Here is a 21,557-nt window from a genome sequence, read left to right as displayed (position 1 = left end):
ATTGATTTCAGGGAGAGAATAATAATTGTAATTTTAATTGTCAAAATTGCTGGTCAACGTAATCATAATTGAACATGGATAACTGAAGATGTATTTGTAATGTAAAACTGTAATCGACCCATTACAATAAAGTTTTCAATTATCCCTATTCAATTACGTTTACAGTGACCAACATTTTTACCAATTACAATTATTCTTTATCCTCAAAAATTCAATTACAATTACATTCTTTCAATTACAATTAATCACAATTACTGAGCCTGAAATAAATTACCTAAAAAAAGTTGTGTTAGCTTTCTGTGAGCATCTCTTACGACAACGGATCCTAAATCAGCTGTAAAATACATTAAAAACAATTATCTATCATTTAATTTCTTTCGCGTCTATTGGTTACCTTGTTAGGCTTCGTCATCAATGAAATTATAGGTTTTAATATTTTTGGTGTGGGCGCCTGAGCCTTTTTTGTGTCGATTTCAATTTTTTTTTTTTGTTTTTTTTTTTTTTAAATGGTGAATTGTGGGAAAGCTTGATATGAAACATATTTTAATAATTGTTAACTACATACTGTATGTGTAGGACTGTACATAAAACTAACATGGTTCCCCAGTTTTGCGTTAAATATAGAATTTTCATGGCAATTACAATTACAAAGCCAATTATCTAAACTCAATTACAATTTAATTTTGATGACAACAGCAACGGATTTTTAAATTACAATTATAATTACATCATACTTGGAATTAATTATCAATTACGTGACCGCAATTATAACTGACCCCACCCCTGTTGGGCATTGATGACAACAATCGCTCCAGCCCTCAGTGGAGGATTACCGTCACTCTTTAAAAGTGATGAATTAGCCTAAGGTGCCTTGTCTTTGGCCTCAGAGGCGTCCGTGGTGGGGTTTAGATTTGGGTTGGGGGATGGACTGGATGGACATGAGTTCTCTGGACTGCCAGGTGTGCGCAGGGTAGTTTTCCGTTTCCCGTTTCGTACTGTGAGCTCCTCTTTGGGCTTAAATGTCAGAGGCACAAACCCATCTCCATCTGCTACCAGCACAATCCACAAAGGACCTGGAGGAAAAAATAAATAAAAAAACAACACCGTCGGCCAAATCAACTTGAAACGTATCTCAGTCAGTCAGTCCCTGCAATAACAGCAACAAAAAAAACACACTCAATGGAAGTAAGCCGCTTGAGTTTAAGCCTCATAAGCTGACCTTGGCTTTTAATCACTTCCAATTATAGCTTAGGCGTGTCAAAAGGGGAACAATGCTTTAACATTGCATTGATAAGTGCTGCGTCGTATAATAAACACATTTTTTTATTTTTCAGAAAATATATGCAAGGGAAGATCGTATTAAGAAGGCATCCTGTTGTTTACTCAATGTGGTTTATAAATAAACCCTGCACGCACAAGCACATCCACACCGGTGTTTATCAGTTCATCACTTTTCGTAAATTATATATTTTTTTTTTTTGTAGTAAGTTACAACAGCCAGACTATGACTCATTAAAAAAAATACATGTGAACATAAACTATACCGAAAACATAGATATTTTCATCAATTCATAAAAAACTAAACTATAACGTTAACATCTTTTTTGTAAAGTATCCAATCAAAAAAATGACTTTGTGGTGTAGAATACATCAATATCAGGTAAATAAATGGAAATTGAATACTTCATAAACTCTTATATGCTTTATACTTAGTCGACTATGTACTGTATATAACCAATTTTGTTGACTAAAACTAGAGTAGAAGTGAAATCTTCCTGATGACTATATTTTGACTAAGACTAACACACACACACAGACACTTAAACACAGAAGAACTTTAAACATCTTAAATATCACTCTACAGAAGATACCAAGCATTCAAATTGACTTATAGACCTTTTTCCACAATAACCGGAAATACGCATTCGGAGTGGATGCGGACTTCTAGCAAAATGTCAACACAGCAGAAAGCCGGGCAATTTAAAACGGATCAGAGAGTCTACACAACTTTCCTCGCGGATTTGCCTATCCTACGTAAACATTCAGCCGAGCAACTCTACCCGTCTTCAATGGAGTCACAGGAATCTGCGACAACGTTCAGGAACACAGGTAATTATCAAAGACGTTTATCTGTGTTGATGTCCTACTCCTTAGTTGAGTATTGCATGAACTTTATATTCCCATAAATATATCAAAATAAAAAATACAAACCTAATAGTAAAGTATGTGCTGCAGCAGGGCAGGTTATGTTTCTATCTTGGGGCAAAAAAAATAACACATGCTGATGTTTGAAACTCAGAATGTGTGGATGTAAAGAGCAATTAAATTATCTGAAAATAAAGAAATGTGTGTGCTTACAGGTAGGCATTAAACAATGAACAAAGTCCTTGTAGAATACAGAATGACTTTATTTACACAAAGTAAAAATAGATTTACAAACCATTCTGGATTCAGGGTTTTCTATTACAAATGGCCAAAGCCTGCCTCTATCTGCTCCAGAATCAACACTAGTCCAACCAGTGCTGTGGATGTTCATCATGAGCTGGAGGTTGTGGACCATGGACGTGGTTCTGGTCCATGAACCGTGTCTCTGACTGCTCCATGGACGAACATCTGTGTTAACATCTTCCTCCTTTTTTCCTTCGTGGAAGATTTAATAATATAATATTAGTTTCTTAGTTACAGCTTCATTTATTCATAAACAAATATAAATTCAAGTAAATAGTGTAAAATGATATTTCAGGATGGGCCAACAGATAATATTGTTCATGTTGATGTTTGCATGGAATGAATGAATCTTACTGGATTTGTCTTGAGATAAAGACGAGCTGAGCTACAGATGAAACATTGGCTCCAAATCCACGTCAACAACTCTGAAATGAGCAAGAAACGTTGTTACCATATTGTTCAGTTATATTATTACATGGTCATTGTGTAAAAACAAGGGAAGTTCTGAATCCAAGTCAATTAAACATTATATACTGCTGCTGCTTTCAGGATTGTTATTGTTTCCTAGCTAACCAGCGGCTAACAGGCTAGCCTGCACCACGTTAGATGTAACGTTCATAATATTGATGAGGGAATATTGTAGAAAGCGCATCGTCGTAGACTAACAACAGGAAAAGGGTGAAATAAAACTTACCAGTAACGGAGTTCTACAGGACGAGCTCCTCCGTGGCTGAAGTTCTGTTCGGTCGGCGGGGCTCCATCCACTTCCCATGAATCTCCCCTGTTTAATAGTAATAGTTGGTCCTTCATCCCGCCGAATAGCCTGAAACCATTTTCATCCAGCTTCACCGTTAACCCGTTGCCCTGCCCTGACTACAACAGGAAGTAGGTTTCCACTGCGATTGCGTATTCCCGGTACAAAATGCGGAAGGTGTGAGAAAGGTCTATTCAACAACAAATATGTTGACACTGTAAGGTATATTTTTGCGTTCCCTTTGGCCTGTTTGCATCCTGTCTTGCCCCCCACATACCGTACAACATCTCCACGATGGTGAGGTTAAAGAGGTCTTGCAGGGCGCGTAGGCACAGCTTCCCGTCACACAGAAGAACTGGCCTCCGCTCATCAATGAACACGTTTTCTGATAACTGCTTCTGCATGAAAACACGCAATGTAAAACAAGTTCAAAACGTCAAATCAAAAGCTGATTGAGGATTGCAAATTAGAGTTATGTTTACTGACATGCACTAAACATGTGGATAATAATAATAATCAAAGGTTTTTTAAATAAATGTGAGTAAAACTTTACCTGGCATGTGATGTTGACATACGGGGCTTCAGAGGCACTGGGATACACAGTCGGGCTCTTCTTGCCATTCTGGGTGTAATCTCTGATTTCGGTCAGGCACTGCTGGACGTCTGCAAAGCGGGAGAAAAGTCTCTCCATGTTGTGCACCAGTTGTTCCAGTGCTCTGTCTTTAACTGGACTGGAAGTCTTGTCAGGAGTGGGCAGTGTTGGATCAGTGTGCAGCTTCTCCGATGGCTCAAAGCGAGGCGAGCTAGACCGGCTCGAGTCTTTGCTGGTCTGCCCGGCCACGGCCAGGCTGGCCATGCGGTTGATAGGCTCCATGTCAAAGTTCTCTACCATCATGGAGGAGGTACTAGACGTGGCTTTGTCTGAGAAGTCTACAGAGCTGGAGACAGGACTGGGATCACCACTTCTGATCTCCTCCACCAGCTGCTGTCTGTTCCAATGTGAGGAAACCACTCCCCGTCCAGGTAACACCAAGTCCTTTATCTCTCGCCCCTTGTCTTGCTTTGACAGGATCTCTGAGTGCCTCCTAATCCTTGGAGAGAGGTTAGACAATGACTGATGGTTGTGATCTAAAGCCAATGCTTGGGCAGGACTTTCTCCATTTTTCAACAACTCTTTGGCCGTGAGGCGAAGGATATATTTATCGGTGTTGGATGATGGAAGGAAGGCAGGGTCGTTGGACTTCTGCCTGCCCACCATCAACAGCAGCAGCTTATCATTGAGAAAACACACTCCTTTGGGTTTCTCACTTTGATGAAGAGAGATCTGCTGGATGTTGGGCATCCCAGAGACTGTGATGGAGTACACAAGAACCATGTTGCAGGTGTTAGAAGCTACAGCAACCGTAGAGCCACGTGGATCAAAAGCTACAATGTCAGGGACTAGAATCCCGGGAATGCTAACTTTGCGGGTGGTGGTGACCTTTCGCTCAAAAGTAACTAAGATTAGGTGTGAGGCGTCCTGACCAGAGGCTGTCACAGTGTCCCGTCGATGAAAGTGAATGAGGGGACTGGGATCAGAGCGACGGTGCCTCGCCAAGAGGTGGGTGAGATCAACGGGGCCTGAAGTGGGTGTGCAAGACCTTTCGGATTCAAATGATCTTCTCCTGGAGTCGAAAGCACAGTCATCATCAGACATAAGTAAGCTTTGGCTTCGCGGGGACTCCTTCTCCTGGGGCATTTCGAAAGCCATTCCAGCATTTAACCCACACAGTTTATCGAGAGGCAGCTCTGTGGCTACAGCCACTTGGGTCTCACCTGTCGTCCCGATGGCACAGATGTAGCTTCCAACGTCAAAGATGGGGCAGAAAGAGCACGAAACCAGACTTTTTTGGATGTCGTTCCAGATGTATGAATAGAGAGCACTGCCTAGAGCCACCACCAGCCGTGTCCCATCCTTGGTCCAGCAAGCACAATGGATGAGTCCACTACATTTAATGTCTGCTTTCAGTCGCCTGTTGTCCACTCGTACAGAAAACAGCACCGAGGCGTCCCGTTTGGTCAGCACAGCTAGAATGTCCAGTTTAGGGTGCCAAACACAGCCTTGAGACAACAGTGGGAAAGGTTCGCTCATTTCACAGGTTTGCGTGCATAGCAGCTTGTTTTGCTCAAGGGCACTAAGCTGCAGCTGCCACACACTGACATGTTTCTTGTGCTGGACTGCCAGCAAGGCAGGAGAGTCAGGGCAACACAGCGGGCCCCAGAAAAGTCCAAAAACATGCTCGAACTGTCCAATGACATTGGTGTCCCCAAACTTCACTTCACCATTGACAACGCAAAGAGCAGTCAGGCAGACCTGTTTACCGTCTGTCCATGCGATGCCGTGCACAGGGTGGATGGCTTGGTGCAGCATGTTGAGACCTGTCCTAAGCAGCTTTGCCTTACCAAGATCCATCCTGAGGTACAAATAAGTCACAAAAAAAAAAAAAGAAAAAAAATATGTGTCAAGAATCTACCATCAACAACAGAGTTGTTTATCTAGTCTGAATGGACCTAGGACAACAGTAACTATTGCCACTTATGCAGATTACCACTGGGAAAAGCCTCTCTCGTGTCTACTTCCAAGTATATGCTTTAATCCTACCTGCCTGAGCCGAGGCCTTTGTGACACATATAGCTGCTTAGGGGGTTTACCTAAACATCAGAGGTCTGCAGGGTATTAACAATGGTCAGTTCAGTTTGAATGTCTGTCTTTTTGTGGACGTATTTCAAATTCATCAAGTGAATCTATTTATATCTAAAATATAACTATAACTTCAATCATTACTGAAATTGATTTTTTTTAAAAAGAAAAGAAGAACTGCATTCATACACACGTGATTTTTATTCACCAGAAACGTTATTCTAACAACAGATATATAGTAAAAATAAACCTTTCTACGTATTTAAAGTCCGTTTATTTCTCTGTGGAGAAGCGTAATTAAGTTACCAATAATTTGTATCTCTTTTACCTACCTTAACTAGCACCAAGGAGTCTGTCAAACAAACAAATCCAAGCGTGGTTTCTACTTCTACCCACCATTATTTTGTAAACAACCCGGAAGTAGAAGTATACGTAGTGCATGCAGGTATTTGTAGTTTTTTTTACGAAATACATTTTTAAGTAGGTAAAAAGCGCATAATTGTGACAATGGGGGTGAAAAGTCACCAGATGTTTTGAATCTGACACAAATTGATTTTTATTTAAACTTATACTGTCGTTTATTTACTTACCCCCCCCCCAAAAAAAAAAAAAACAAACAAAAAAAAAAAAAGGCTGGGTACGACGTCCCTCCCCCCGTACAGTTGTAGTTCTGGACGCGGTGTCGCTGCTGACTGGTTGATATCTGGGCTGTCTGTCGGTCGGCTGTGCCTCTGCTAATGTATGGTTTCCTCCGTCGGAGCCCGACTAATAGGCGCAAAAAGGGGCATCCCCGGGTAATGCAAGAGTTTTGAAGGCTGTATGGTTCATCGCTAGTCCATATTAACAGCACAACCATGGGTGTGGAGGTCGAGACAATATCCCCTGGCGATGGTAAGTCTGCTCGCCTAATGCTTGTCTTGTAAACGGGTTGGTGGTGGTGGTGTTTGTTGTCTCAACGGAAATCTGTTCAAATATTGTTAATTTTTGTTTCAGTCTATCATAATTTGTACAAGCAGGGATTGAATCGATAGTTTAAAATGCTCTATAGATAAACACCAGTTAATGCAGAGTTTTTGCTCACTTTTTGGCATTGGGACTATGTTTTGTTGGAATTTACATCCTGTATTCCCTTTTTTTTTTTTTTTTTACTACTGTACGTCATTTTGAAATGAGTGAATATTGCAATACCCTATCTACTAGTATTAATAGTAGCTAATTGTAGTTTTTTTTTTTTTTTTTTTTACATTACCATGTTGTAAGACAAACTAGGGCTCAGGGAGGCTATTGTTTCATGTTTAACTCACTAGTAATAACTTGATCAAAATAATCTAGTATCATAGATCTCCAGACATTTATTTATTTTCTAGGGGCTTAGGTTTCAACATTAGATGAATATTTCACTCTAGAATGTCTGTGAGGAGCATTAGACCATATTTGACCAATAGATATGTGCAGTCAGACACACTGAATAATAATACTTTCTTTTTTTCTTGCTCAACAGGAAGAACATTTCCAAAGAAAGGCCAAACATGTGTCGTCCATTACATAGGTAACTCTTTTTTCAAATTTTACCAATGAAAGTGTTTGGGTTTGATACCACGCTCAAACCCCTTGACACGCTCACTCCCAACAACTACAGACTTTTGAGTTTTCTTTGTGTCACGGTCATCTAATCATGCACTAGTTTCCTCGAGCACACACAAACATGTTTTGTTTTTTCCTCTTTGTGTTGGGACAGATTGGCTGCATTTTTTGAGGTGGGGCAGAAAGGCGCAGAGGAGCTCAGGAAGTAAATTTGGGTTGTCCTGTGCCCTGGGGTTGGCAGTCCAGACAACTAGGTCAGACAGAAAGTAAACAAAAAGTGGCTTTCATGTCATTACTCAGCTTTTGAGTATCACATGCTTTTATTGTGATTGAAGAGGTTAGTGAGTCATGGGCGGGTATTGTGTAAATCCGACCAGGTTTTAGATAGAAATCTGATTTGACAGTAAATTGCACGCTAGCGTTTACATCTGTGAGTCCTGTTGTCTGTTCTTTTTTTTTCCATCCTTTGATTTCAGCTTACGTTGTTTTCTGTATCAAAGCTGTTACTGCTTGTCATGACCTGCTTTCTTAAACGCGTTGGATTCATTTAATAATTGTAGCCCAATTTGGAGTTAGGTTTTTTTTTTTTTTTTTTTTGCTTTGAGCTGCTAATGCTGCGATGAATGAGAGTGGAAAAAAAGTCATTCAGACTTCTGCTTTGTTTTTGTTTATCGCTACATTTGTTTTTCCCCCATGTTTGGACATTACATACTCTCTTTTTTGTTGTTTTTTATTTTATTTTTTGCCTTATTTCCATCCTCTTTATGTCACAAGGTTTTGCTAAGATTATTTGAGTAAGTTTGAATTGTTTGGCTTTATTTTTTTGTTTGGAGCTTTAGATAAATTCAACCCAACTCCAATTCTTATTTGGCATTGTTTTAAGTTCTCGTGAATCCATTGAATGCATCATCATTTTACTTTTACAATCAGGTGTCGTGGAGTGTGGAGTCACCTTGAAACATGCTGTATAGAAAGAAGGCCTCTAAAACCGACGTGGGGCCCCTCTTACTGTTATAATAATCTCACTGTTTCTGTTAACTCCTTCACATGAGCCCTATATTCCCTCCCCAGATTTACCCAGAAGCGATCAGTGGATGGCGGTGGCATGCAAAGTGCAGACTTAAGCCAAAGCAAGGCTGCACCGAAAGCACCAAAAAGCTCTAAATACTCCATTGTACGAGTGGCTAGAGCATGGGAAAATAAAACCTTAGGGTAAACTCGAGACCATGTATGAGGGTGTATATTTGGGCATTTTTTGGGAAGGTGTTTCAATCAATGGCTGCTTTGCTTGCCCACATGTTCGCGTAATTTTTCCATTTCATCATCTTTCCCTGTTTAGATGATTTCACTGGCTATTGACGGTCCAAAAATCCTACCAAACATCCTCAATAGGGTTAATAAAGTCAACTACTGGTAATAATTTTACATTTTATGCGGTTGAGATGACTTCAATACGCTGAAATGTCACTGCTAGACCCTCTGCCACAAATCCCATGAAAATGCATGATATGGTACCAAAGCATTATTTGTGAAACCTTTAATTACCGCAAACGGGAGAATCAGCCAAACATTTTTGCACGAAACAAGAGGACTACGGATATGGGATTTTCAAAGGCCGATGCAGATACCGATTTAAAAAAAAAAAAAAAATTCAGCCGATGGCCGATATCTAAAGCCAATATTTAAAAACACATTGATTATGAAAGGCAATTGAAACACTCATATGATATAAATGCATATATTAGAAATTCAATTAAATACACCAATAGAACTACACAACCAAGTAATTGTTGTAATTGTAATTGCCATGAAAATTCTACAAAAATTGTCAATTATAATTTAACGTAAAACTGGGGGACCACGTTACAGTTCTATGTAGCCTGCATTTCTACACATATGTAGTTAACGATTATTAAAATATGTTTCATATCAAGCTTCCCCACATTTTACCATTTAAAAAAAAAATCAAGGGGCATACTGACAGAAAAACGTATCAGAAGCCCACACAAAAAAATATTAAAAACTTATATTTTCATTTATTAAAAAGCCTAACATGGTAACCAATAGAAAAAAAAGAAAATAATTTAGATGATACATATTATGGCACGTTCACACCAAACGCATCCAAGGTGTCAACAGCGTCAGGTTTACATAGACAATATATGGTGGACGTGCTTCTAGGAGTGTCAAAGGTCTCATTGCGCATCCAGCGCCTCCTGTGCGATGCGTTTTGAAGCTTTACGTGAGGCGGACGTCGCACGTTTTTTGATTTCAAGCTTTTGACGTGCCTCCAACGCGGCCGATGCTAGAGTTGTTATTGTTTAACTTTTGTGTCATATCGCGGCGCGTCGACCAATCAGGAGCTTTCCCCAACCGTGACCAATTCAAAACATTAACCGTAGACAGATGGACACTGGACAGTCGCTCTTCTGCTGGAATAGAGCGCCTGTAGTTGGTGTCCTGGTAGGAGATGCGAGTGCCGATGGGGGTCAGCAGGTCGTCAAACTGGGAACGGGAGAGACGGAAGTAGCGCTGAAAGCGACTCTCGTCCGAGCGCAGCTCTGGTGAATCCAGAGGCGCAAATAAAGCCCAGCCACTCTCTTGATAATGTAGAGCCGATGAACAAGAGTCGGAGGTGGGCGTGTTCAGCAAGGAACTCCAAACTTTATTCTCTATTCACCACACTTCTCTATAGCCCTCTAACATCACAGTGCACACACTGAGTTACACCAAAATACATCTGAGCGGAAACACCACCATGTCAACACAATAATGTTCCCCACCACTTCACAGTCACTGGGTGAATTATGAACCTAACTGATCGCCACAATATCATCCATTGTATGAACACCACCGGCAAAAGAGAAGCCCCTCCCCTAAACGCACTCTCTTCCCAACTTGTTTGGACACACGTCCAGAGCGTCTTTGACACTGGTGACAAGGGTCTGAGTCACTGAGCACAAGCATCCAACTCGGGGCGTGAGGCACAATTTTGACCCCAAAACGCGTTTGATGTGAACGCAGCATTAGGCTTTACACCGATCTGATCGGCTGTATCGGATCGACTGATATTTTTCATTTTATGCTAATGTGATCGGCTGTAATGTCTTAATTCGCTGATCCGATCAATGACGCCATTGTCGTGATGAAACTTTCTGTCGATGTTCCCATTGCATTGTTTCATCGTCTCATTTACACCGAAGAGTTGTTTGCTTTACGTGACACGGCCTTATTTCACTTGCGAAAATGTCTCTCGGTTGGAGCGAAGGAAAGCTGGGGGCAGCGTCTGCTGTTAGTGTGTGTGTGTTTTTATGTGTGCGCATGCTTGTTTTGTTTATTGTTTACTTTTGCTTTCATTCTGCAGACTTCTGTCCGTTTCAGGGCGGTGGTGGACACATGAGCGCGCGTGTGTGCGCGCCCCACCTCCGCTGTGCACATGTGAATACGGAAGTAATATTTTGTAGTATCTGTACTTTACTTGAGTATTATATTTGGTGGACACTTTTTACTTTCACTTCACTATTAAATAAATAATACACGTGAGTAGGACTAAAAACGTTTCACACTTCTTCTTGCCCCTTTTGAACAAGAGTATCTTTAATGAGAAGATTACGAAATGTGCTTATATTTATTTATTATTAATATTTTCCTGCTATATCACATCCATTCTGTGAAAATTGAAGTCAAACACCCTTATTTTATGTATTACATGTACAGTACACACACCTTAGGCTCTGAAAGACTCTCAAACTGACAGCCATAAACATAAGAGATGCTAACAGAGAGCTAACACAGGAGGCAGGTTAAGTTTTGCGAGCTTATTTATTACAGACTCAGTACCGTAATTGTGATTATTGGAATTGAACTTTAGTAATTGAGGACGTATTTGTTATTGGTTTTCGGCAGATTAAAATTTATTGTAAATTAATTGTAACTGAAAAAAGTGCTGGTCACTGTAATCGTGATTTAATTGTAAATGTCCGTGGGTAATTGAAAACGTAATTGCAATTGACGTGAGGCATTTCCACGTTTTGTTAGGGCCCAATTTTAAATAAAGAGATTGTTTCAGAGCGTGAAATTCGTCTGTTTTCTACGATCGAAGACTCTATAATTTAAACTGTGTTTACAATCGTGATAACTTTTCAGTTTCACTTCGGTTCCTTCCTTTATTTTACAATCATTGTCTGCAGCTTGGTAGGTACAGTAGATACTAACGCACGGATGTGGATCCCGGATATACGTTTCCTCTAGTGATAGAGCTGACTCCTATTACTCTTCACTCCACACTGATCTCGGTGTAAAGACAGACATTAAGAGCCTGACTCTCACTCCTGTTGGTGTTTTAAAACCACTCTGTCTCCAGGATTCCCCATTAGGAGAACCTCTCCAGCATATGAACTACCTGACCCTGTTTCACCACCTTCTTGTTCTTCACTTTCTCCTCCGAGATTGTAAACACGTCGCAGACGCCCGTATGCCAGAACACAAAGTGACACCGACATGTGTCTGACCCTTCTTTGACTCTCGGGGTTGCCCAAATTAGCAAAGTTGTCACTTCAGCAGCGAAGAAAGCAACTCCACGACGTATTATATCAGTGCTTCACACAAACTGATTCTGCCAGTTAATGTAGATCTATGTGTGGATAATGAGTAGAAGACTTTTGTTGCCGTAATTATAAGGATTCAGCCCCTGACCTCTCATAGATATGCATTAATAAGCACTGCGAGACTGGGAGGGGGGGGGGGGGGAACTTGCATAATGTGGTGTCTAAATGTGGACGTCATTCCTTACCATGTTTGAGCCTGAGACTTTACCACGAAAAACGTGCTGAAAGCGAGAGCGAGCGGTTTTGTCGATGTGTGACTCAGAAATAGATTTAGCTGAAATCTCAGGAGCTGCCAAGCTCTCCCTCGAAAAGAAAAGTAAGAAGTCGTGGGGGCGTGGGTGACTTTTCCTCCCAACATTATTGAAGGCAGCACAAAAACATAAAATGAAAAAAAAGTCAACATCCAGCCTCTAAATCATCAATTATTAAAGTGTCTGTGGGGTTGAGAGCTTTTTCACAACTCAGTTTCATACTAAGAAAAAAAAATAAATCCTGTGTGCTAATTTTAATAACCCAGACACTCGCTATACGCTCAAAATAACTGTTGCCTGGTGATGATAGATTACAGTAACACATGAGCCCTTATTACGGTAGATACATGCCTTGCTTGAGTTACTTTTACAATAAAGAATAGGCATTTATTTATGTTTAGGCCAGTGAAAGGCATACACACTGCAAAGCAGGGTTGGGGTCAATTATAATTGCAATTGCGTAATTGATAATTAATTACAATTATGGTGTAATTATAATTTTAATTTTGTCAAAAATCTGTTGCTGTAATAGTTGTAGTTAAATCGGAAATGAACTGAATAAATAAAAATAAAATAAATTGAGTTTGGATAATTGACTTTGTAACATGAAAATTCGATTAAAATTGTCAATTATATTTGAACGCAAAACTGTTTTCGCACATTTTGCCATTTAAAAAAAAAATGGAAATCAAGGGGTATACTGACACAAAAAAGGCTCAGATGCCCACACTAAAAATATTAAAACCTATATTTTAATTGATTATGAAGCCTAACCATTAGACGGGAAAAAAGTTAGATGATAGATATTTGTTTTAGTGTTTTAGCTTATTTAGGACCCATTATCTTAAGAGATGCTAACACAAGAGGAAGGTTAACTTTTATTAGGTTATTTATTTCAGGCTCAGTAATTGTGATTAATTTTAATTGAACTTTAGATATGGAGAACGTAGTTGTAATTTTAATTGACTTCCTGGGGATAAAATAATCATTCTAATTGGATTGTAATTGGAGAAAATGCTGGTAACTGTAATCGTAATTGAACATGGATAATAATTGAAGACGTAATTGTAACAAGGCATACAGCTATACATTTAATTTCCATCCATACATGAGCGCGCTGCACTGGCAGCCGTCCCAGAGCCAGGGCAAGACAGGATACAGTCAAGCGAGTAAAAATAAACCCAGCCCTGCGTGGTGCAGCTCCACTCACAGCCTTACTGAGTCAAAAACGCTGAGAGGGAGTCTGGGAGCTGGTTTCAGGAAGAGGCCTGGCTTTTTTTTTTGTTTTTCTTTGTTTTGTTTTTTTTTGCAGAGACCCCACCCATGCTTAGCTGCACAAAAAGTGATAACAGTGCAGTGATAGGAGAGGAGGTTTCGGAGGACACTCCTGACGCACTGAAAATCACACACAGGAACACAACAGGGATGACAGACAAAGTGATATGATTATAGTCACTAAATCAATCAGTGAACTGTCAGAGGCTATTGTGTTCTTTTGTCCATGGAAACGAGAAGAAGCAGATAGTCGTCTTTTGTGTACAGTATCTCCCAACAACTTTCGGCTTCATGCCAGAGTGTAGCCCTCATAGTCGCCGTTGCTCGTCTGCCGCTTTGAACACACAAGGAACGGGTTAGTGCTCTTTTCTATCGATGGTTTATGACACGTGTCAAACTCAAAAACTCAAGGCCCGGGGGCCAAATATGGCCCTTTAAAACATCCAAACCGGCCCGCAGGGAAAAGTAAAAATGGCTGCGAAAACAATGTAAATGACCAAATAATTTAGTTGTGATATTTCAGCAGGGTTGCAAAGGGGCATAAAATACAAATATTAGGGATGTCGCGATACAACTTTTTCACTTCGGATACAATACTGACATTGCTGCCTTGAGTATTGGCCGATACTGATCCGATACGATATCAGCACGATACATACATACTTTAATTACTTATTTTGTAGTGTGGAACGTTAGAAAAGGCTTGATCAAGTGATGTTACTCTAACAGAGAACAATAGTCAGCAACAGTAGGTATGAGAAAAACTGACCCATTTATTATTAACCAATTGGTTACATGAATTTTACCTCCAACATAATATATACAGTATTCTACAATTGAATAAATATATATAGAAGATTTTAGATGCAGTCCAATAAAATCCAATATTCATTTTCTGGCTGATATCGGACCGATATCCGATATCAATATCGGATCGAGACACCCTTATAAAGTTTTCACGGGAACTTAAAGACTAACAAAACCCCTGCTTTCTCCTGACCTGCCACGAGGAGGGAAATTTAAGGAAAAATGCCTTGATTATGGGCGGGGCTCCTGGAACACTTAAGACACGCCCAGTCTATTCTATAAAATCTCCAATGAATAATCTATGCTATGTTAACCAGCTACTCATTACTCTTTATACCTCTCTATTCACTCTTTCCTCAATCCAAACTGCTCATCACAGTTTGTAGATTCACAGGTGCTAGTTTTTTTATAAATGGGGCGGGGCTAACAGTGCTCCTTTGTGACAGATGGCGGTCCCAAAATGTCACATGATCTTGTTCTCAGTCAATAGCAAAAATCAATTATGATAGTAAAATAATTTTACTAAAATGTTAAAAGTTGGACTAGTATCAATCAACAGCACTACTTAATACTCAAATACATATATATTTAGTTTTGGGGTTTAGTTTTGGCAATTTAAAAAAAAATAATAGAAGCTTTTAGTGGGAATAATTTATTGCAATGAAGCAGTAATTGGGAGTAATTTTACATCACTGTATCATATCCAAACAGAAATGTTGGCATTCATGTAAAATAATGCACTTAAAAAACGCAACATTTGAACAGTTTTATTTGGAAGTAGAACTTTACAATTATTCAAATGGAGTTTCATTGAATTTGTTACAAATTCATTATTTGCAGGGGTTGGCAGTTATGCTTGTATAACACCATAGAAGTCATTCTTATTCTTTTTGTTCTTTTAAAAATCCTGCTCAACTTTCAAATCTTTTTTTCAAAGATTTACCCAAATTAAATAAATGTAGTCACTACCTGTCACCTATTGATTGGATGTTGTCTTCTATACTTTACATACTTATATTTATTTATACATGGAATTGCAAAGTAACACTCTGGCCCCTGAGCTAAAATGAGTTTGACATCCCTGGTTCATGATGAACCAACACCATCTTTAGCCCCTTATGTGACATTCTGACCCAAGTCAAAATGAAGTGCAGCACAGGGTGTGTGATCATAACCAGGCTGAGACGGGAACCAAACCCAGATTTTCCACGGTCATGTCAGCTTTTTGTCTTTGTGCTGCTGACGTGCCCTGCAGCAGGTGCTATTCAGCCTTGGCGTGTGAAGTTGATGACTCAAAATACTGGACGCGACCAGCTTGCTGATATCTGTCCTGGTGGGATTCTCGGAGGGGACGGACCTACTAAGTTTAGTGAGACGTGAAACGAGAGAAGCGGTACAGTATCATCATTTATGCGACTGGATGAGCTGAGTGGGGCAACTAAACTGGAGTTAACACCAGATTGAAATGCCAAGAATTTATACTTGTGCAATTACAAGACGGAGTGATCCATCACGGGGAGTTTTTTTTTTTTTTTTACTACCAGGTTGTGGCATTGATTTTAATAAATACATTCATGAAATAACAACAAATATCAAGTCCTGATAATAGTTTAGCGCTAGAAAGAGGTGGTTGTCCATTATCTCTTAAAATTAAGATTATATTTGCGTGTCTTTCAGTCTGAGGTGCATTCTTTTTGTTTGGAGCTTAAGGGTGTAAGAAAAAATAGATTTGGCGATATATCTCGATATTTCACCTTATGATTATCGTATTGATCCAAAAAAGTGTCCAAATCAATTTTTTTTAATCGTGTTTTTTAACGATACAAACATTTAATTTCGCTAACGTAAACACTTAGTCACTCGGTGTCGGTGGACTACATCAGACCTTGTTAAACTACCTCACTCCTCAATGCATTTTAATGTGGAAGTAGATTCCACTTTATTTTTATAAGACATACTGGGCACTTTTAAGAATTTAAGAACTTAACAGAATCAGAATCTGTTGTAGATGCAAAAGTTCAACTTTTTTTGACAGTTTGATAAACATGTTATCACTTGTTTTTGATATTGATACTTGAATTACAGTTACCCTTTACTTGTTCTTGCAAGTAAACATTTTCTTGTACATGAACAGCATTTCATATCATTTTGTACTTGTAAAGGTGAAATCGCGATGTATATTGCATTGTTTAGTATCTGGATATATCGTCAGATTCGTGGCAATGCACACCCCTATTAGAACTACAGTGTAAGCCAAACCAAAGTCATGTGATGTATCTAAACATCGCTTTGCTAATAACTCTTTTAATATTCTCTTCCTTACTCTTCAGTTACACTTTTATGTTCCTGACTCCAGTTGCTCCCAGTTTAGAAGGTTGGGTTTTCTCCTCCAGGTTTAAGAGCAGGGATAGTAATGAGCCATCCCATTAGAGCAGTGCAGCGTTAGTACTATTGGCAGTTGGGAGTTTTGAAGGACGCCTAATGAGGCGGGCCATTGTTTTCCAGCCTGTTAATAATGTGTAACGGCCTAAATGTTATCACGCCTGAGCGCTTGGTCAGCGTTGGGAAGGAGCTCGAGTCCCGTGCTGCTCTGCCTTTGTTCCCCCCTTTTGCCCCCTATGGTCTAGAAACAGGCAAGATCTGGCCTAGTTAACTTTAAAAATAATCCACTAAACCAGGCCAGTTCCCCATTCACATCCGCTTCTCTCGTTTTAGCAACTGAAACTGATCTGGGATTTAGGAAGTCTTCCCAGGTTCATTTCCACTCCATCAGTGCCTGTGAATGCTGCTTGTTTTGGTATTTCATTAGTTTTTTTTTTTGTTTTTTAAATGTTGTGTTGCTTTCACAGGTATGCTGCAGAACGGGAAGAAGTTTGACTCCTCTCGAGACAGGAACAAGCCCTTCAAGTTTAAGATTGGAAGGATGGAGGTCATCAAGGGCTGGGAGGAGGGAGTAGCACAGGTAGGAGGGGACAGTTGAGATGAAGCTTGAACTGACTTTCACATGTAACGTTGTGCTTCTAAATGTGCTCTTTGTTTGTGTACATGTGGCACACTGGCTCTGATTTGTTCTTTTTGCTCGGTGGCGGTGCATTCATGCAATCAGCCAAAGGCTGCAGGAGCAGCAGGGGGGACTTAATGAGCCTGTTTTTTTTTTTTCACAAAAACTACTAGTTTGATGTAAAGCTGTCCTTACACAGTGACAGCTTTAGCAAATATGGCAAAAAGTCACTTTTATAAGAGTAGCAAACTGCATCTTTAAGGCTTCCCCCTTTTTACTTGTCAATGAGTTCATTTGTTCATTTCACTGAGACATGGCCTTGTGTTTCCTGTGTGATCTTTTTGATTCATGGTGGTAGGGAGGCTACTGCAGTTATGAGGCTATTTTCAAGGCCTTTGTGTAGTTTTTATCAGTCATTTGCTGGGAGTGAATCTCACGCAAATATGTGGATCCAAAGGGGAGTAAATGTCCAACAGCTAGATTTCCCAGCTCAGTCTGAAGGAGTAATGCATAGCACTGTATACAATATTGGTTAAAATAAGAAAGACTCTGTTGTTCGTCTCATTTAGTCGACAGATAAATGTGTACATACAGTTTCTTAAGACAGCCTTCGATGTGTTGACCCCAGCAGATACACAGAGTTCACTGGCACTAATCCATCTGGGCTTTTTTAAAAAGAGTCTGAGTGCATCATTATAAGCCACTTACAGTCTCTTAGGGCTGGCTTTTTTGTAGTTCCACCATAATTGTGCAGTGTACAGTAAGATCGACAACAAGTTCATTAGCTTGTGCATTTAACATACGTCTTCATCATCTGACAGTCAGCACATGACCAAGATATCTCACTTCCTTTAAAGCTCTCAATATGTGGTCACACCTTAAAGTAAGGAAATGTAATGCAGTTGTCCTCCTGGGAACGACAAACTATAATTAACATACATTGAGGAGCTGCTGGTTACCAGCTGGTTACCATCTGAACTTGAGCTAAACACCACTAAGTCATCTGCATACATAAGGTGATTGACTATAGTACATACAGCCATACAGCCAGTTCTACACAGGTGCAATTGCTCATATACAAATGATATAAAATAGGGGATAAAATGCTACCTTGTCTAACCTGAAATGGTGCAGCTGAAACCAGAGTGACGGTGTCATGTACTGAGTTTGCATTGTACTGAGATTGTATATGTGCATGTACATTTTTGCTAAAAAATAATTAATTTTTGTTGTCAAAGTGAACGAACACAAGTTTTATTTTTTTATTGAATTGGGTTAGGTTAGGTTAGGGTTAGGGTAAGGGTTGGGTTAGGTTAGTAGGGTTAGGGTAAGGTTACGGTTAGGGTGAGGTTAGTAGGGTTAGGTTTGGGTTAGGGTTAGGTTAGTAGGGTTAGGGTAAGGTTACGGTTAGGGTGAGGTTAGTAGGGTTAGGGTTGGGTTGGGTTAGTAGGGTTTGGGTAAGGTTGCGGTTAGGGTGAGGTTAGTAGGGTTAGGTTTGGGTTAGGGTTAGGTTAGTAGGGTTAGGGTAAGGTTATGGTTAGGGTAAGGTTATGGTTAGGGTGAGGTTAGTAGGGTTAGGTTTGGGTTAGGGTTGGGTTGGGTTAGTAGGGTTTGGGTAAGGTTATGGTTAGGGGTAGGTTAGGATTAGGGTTAGTGTTGGGTTAGGGTTAGGTTAGGTTAGGTTACGGTTATAATCTCAGTATGGAGGTAAACTCAAGCAAACTGTAAACCGTTATTTGTGTCTTTCTACCAGGGTTGGGGGTCAATTACATTTTTCAATTACAATTACGTTTTCAATTACCCATGTTCAATAAGAATTCAATTACAATTACACTGACCAGCTTTTTTTCCAATTACAATTGTATTTTTATCCTCAGAAAGTCAATTCCAATTACGTTCTCAATTACTAAACTTCAATTACAATCTTGGTAATCGCAATTACCGAGCCTGATATTATTAGCCTAGTAAAAGTTAACCTTCCTCTCACAATTATAATTACGCCATAATTGTATTTAATTATCAATTACGCGATTTCGATTATAATTGACCCCAACCCTGCTTTCTACATTGCATTAAAGTCAGCCATGGCTCCATTCTCATTCTTCAAAGTGGATTTCAATCAAACCTCCACACAGTGAGAGCTGAAACTGTAATTCTACCCACTGTCGGTTCAGGAAAAATCAATCGCTGCCACCCACAAGTATACTGCAAGTAATACAGGGTGTTTTTTTTTTTTCTTTTTTCAGAAACAAGCTCTCTGAAACCATTGAAAACATTAAATTGCATGTTTCACAATCATCACTGTGATTGTTATATAATAACTGATATATGCATTTACTCTATGCATTAAAGGAATTGCTAAACAATTATAAGAAAAAAAAACTACAGTTATGTGTTTCTTGGATGCCTCGAAGGCACTACGGGCCCCGTGTAGCCTGCATGGACCATGTGAGGTACCCTCAGGCCTGTTCTGGAGCCGTCGTCACCAATGAGCTCCATCTAAAATCTGATTTACATGCCAGGCCTCAAACCCAGACATATGAAAACAGTTAGTGCCTTAGTAGAGTTACTTACTGCTAGGTGTTGCAGATTTGGTATATGGGTTGTGATAAGATATGTTTTTAAAATAAAACGCAATGTGGATCATCACCAAAAAAAATCATAATGGATAAATTGTAAACTTGACGTCTTTTATGATCATTTAAAGTTGTTAGTGAAATAGGAACATGATGATTTTCAGTGAAGTAAGAGAAATAAAGAGTTGCATTTTGAAACGTGAAGTAAAAAAGTGAAAATGTAGTATTTAATAAGCGCTTTTTAAACTGGTAGCCCTGGTATTCACTAGTGACATTGAAGTAGCTTGCGGTTTCAGAGAGGTCAGTAAGCCCTGCTCTAATGTATTTAATTGTGTGAAAGCTCTTCAAAAACTCTGCAAAGCTGGTGTGCCTAAATACATCATTAGATGCCTGTTATACTGGTGTACAAACCAGACTATGCAGGTGAAGTGGGCCAACTGTGTATCTAGGTAATGGGACTGGGAATAGTGCAATGTAGTGCTTTGTCTCATCATCATCATCATCATCATCATCGTCATCATCATCATCATCATCATCATCATCATCATCATCAGTTCTTTTCCTGTGCTGTATTTCAGATGAGCCTGGGACAAAGGGCTAAGATCACCTGCACACCTGACATGGCGTACGGAGCAACCGGCCACCCCGGCGTCATCCCTCCCAACGCCACCCTTATTTTCGATGTGGAACTGCTGAAGCTGGAGTGATGGCGACAGTAAATCACAAAGGTTGAAGCTTAATGAGGCTGCAAGAGCCACAACCCCTGTCTATAGGGAGACCACCTTTACCTGGCTGCTGCTGCTTCCCCCACCATCCACCTGCTCCTTTGTTTTTCTTTTATATTTCTACATCCCTCATTAACTATTATTACAGTTTGTTATATTTAAATGTATCTTTTTCTGCCGCTGCTTTGTTCTTAACATGTTAGACAGTACTACAAGAACAACTTTGACATAATGCAAGACTTTAATGACAACATTTTGTCGTCTCCGTTAAGAGATGCTTTTTATGCTGAAGCAATTTTTTTTTTTTTTTTTTTTTTTTGGGGATATTTGTTGCATCAAAGGCAAATCAAAAGCTGCACCACAGCGCTAGCTAACATAAACCTGCCTTACAGTTTGAACAGCAGTGGAAGGTTACACGGTGTTCAAAGTACAATAATTCTGCTCTGTATATTATCTGGGCATTATATATACCACTGTCTGCATTGCCACATTGATGAAAGCACGTCCTGCTGAATGCTCTGAATGATGTTGCTATGTTTAGTATATTTTATAACCCTCATGAACATTCACTGCAAGCGTTACCCTATCAAACCAAACTCTGTCCAATACTGTACAGACTCAGCGAGAGCCATTGCTACAAAAGTAGTTTATTGACCAACTCTTGAATAAAAATGGCATGTACTGTGTTGGGAAGCCTGTGTGTGGTGTTTGACTTTGTAGTTGATTCTAGCTATAGTTACAGAAAGTTATGAAATGAGTTTATTATTCCAACAACAGTAATACACAATGTATTTTTAATCCTTGTGTAGGGAAATACCAATGTACACAGTACTATTACCAAAAAAAGTA

General features: G+C 39.6%; 2 protein-coding genes across 2 annotated transcripts; one reads left to right on the top strand and one right to left on the bottom strand.

Moving 5' to 3' along the window:
- Positions 1-696: 696 nt before the first annotated feature.
- On the bottom strand, positions 697-6,290 carry wdcp (WD repeat and coiled coil containing). Its single transcript, XM_028439784.1, has 4 exons — positions 6,215-6,290; positions 3,756-5,655; positions 3,480-3,600; positions 697-1,073 (listed from the first exon to the last, which is right to left on the bottom strand). The coding sequence occupies exons 2-4, from the start codon at positions 5,652-5,654 to the stop codon at positions 862-864; spliced, it is 2,232 nt and encodes a 743-aa protein (XP_028295585.1). The 5' UTR covers position 5,655; positions 6,215-6,290; the 3' UTR covers positions 697-861.
- Positions 6,291-6,543: 253 nt separating this feature from the next.
- fkbp1b (FKBP prolyl isomerase 1B) lies at positions 6,544-21,402 on the top strand. Its single transcript, XM_028440285.1, has 4 exons — positions 6,544-6,773; positions 7,384-7,431; positions 17,256-17,368; positions 20,562-21,402. Exons 1-4 carry the CDS (start codon positions 6,737-6,739, stop codon positions 20,688-20,690), a joined length of 327 nt encoding a protein of 108 aa, XP_028296086.1. The 5' UTR covers positions 6,544-6,736; the 3' UTR covers positions 20,691-21,402.
- Positions 21,403-21,557: the final 155 nt, after the last annotated feature.

Source organism: Gouania willdenowi, chromosome 24 (genome assembly GCF_900634775.1).
Source record: "Gouania willdenowi chromosome 24, fGouWil2.1, whole genome shotgun sequence".
In the NCBI taxonomy this organism is placed as follows: domain Eukaryota; kingdom Metazoa; phylum Chordata; class Actinopteri; order Blenniiformes; family Gobiesocidae; genus Gouania; species Gouania willdenowi.
Note: the sequence above shows the minus strand (reverse complement) of the source record. Positions and strands in the feature narration are given on the sequence as shown.

Excerpts from the sequence above, each read along its gene's own strand:
- fkbp1b (XM_028440285.1), top strand. The coding sequence starts at position 6,737 with ATGGGTGTGGAGGTCGAGACAATATCCCCTGGCGATG. Across the intron at positions 6,774-7,383 it reads GACAATATCCCCTGGCGATG|GAAGAACATTTCCAAAGAAA; the intron begins GTAAGTCTGCTC and ends CTTGCTCAACAG. Across the intron at positions 17,369-20,561 it reads GGGAGGAGGGAGTAGCACAG|ATGAGCCTGGGACAAAGGGC; the intron begins GTAGGAGGGGAC and ends GCTGTATTTCAG.
- wdcp (XM_028439784.1), bottom strand. The coding sequence starts at position 5,654 with ATGGATCTTGGTAAGGCAAAGCTGCTTAGGACAGGTCTCAACATGCTG. Across the intron at positions 3,601-3,755 it reads ATGTCAACATCACATGCCAG|AAGCAGTTATCAGAAAACGT; the intron begins GTAAAGTTTTAC and ends GTTTTCATGCAG. Across the intron at positions 1,074-3,479 it reads CATCGTGGAGATGTTGTACG|GTCCTTTGTGGATTGTGCTG; the intron begins GTATGTGGGGGG and ends TTTTTCCTCCAG.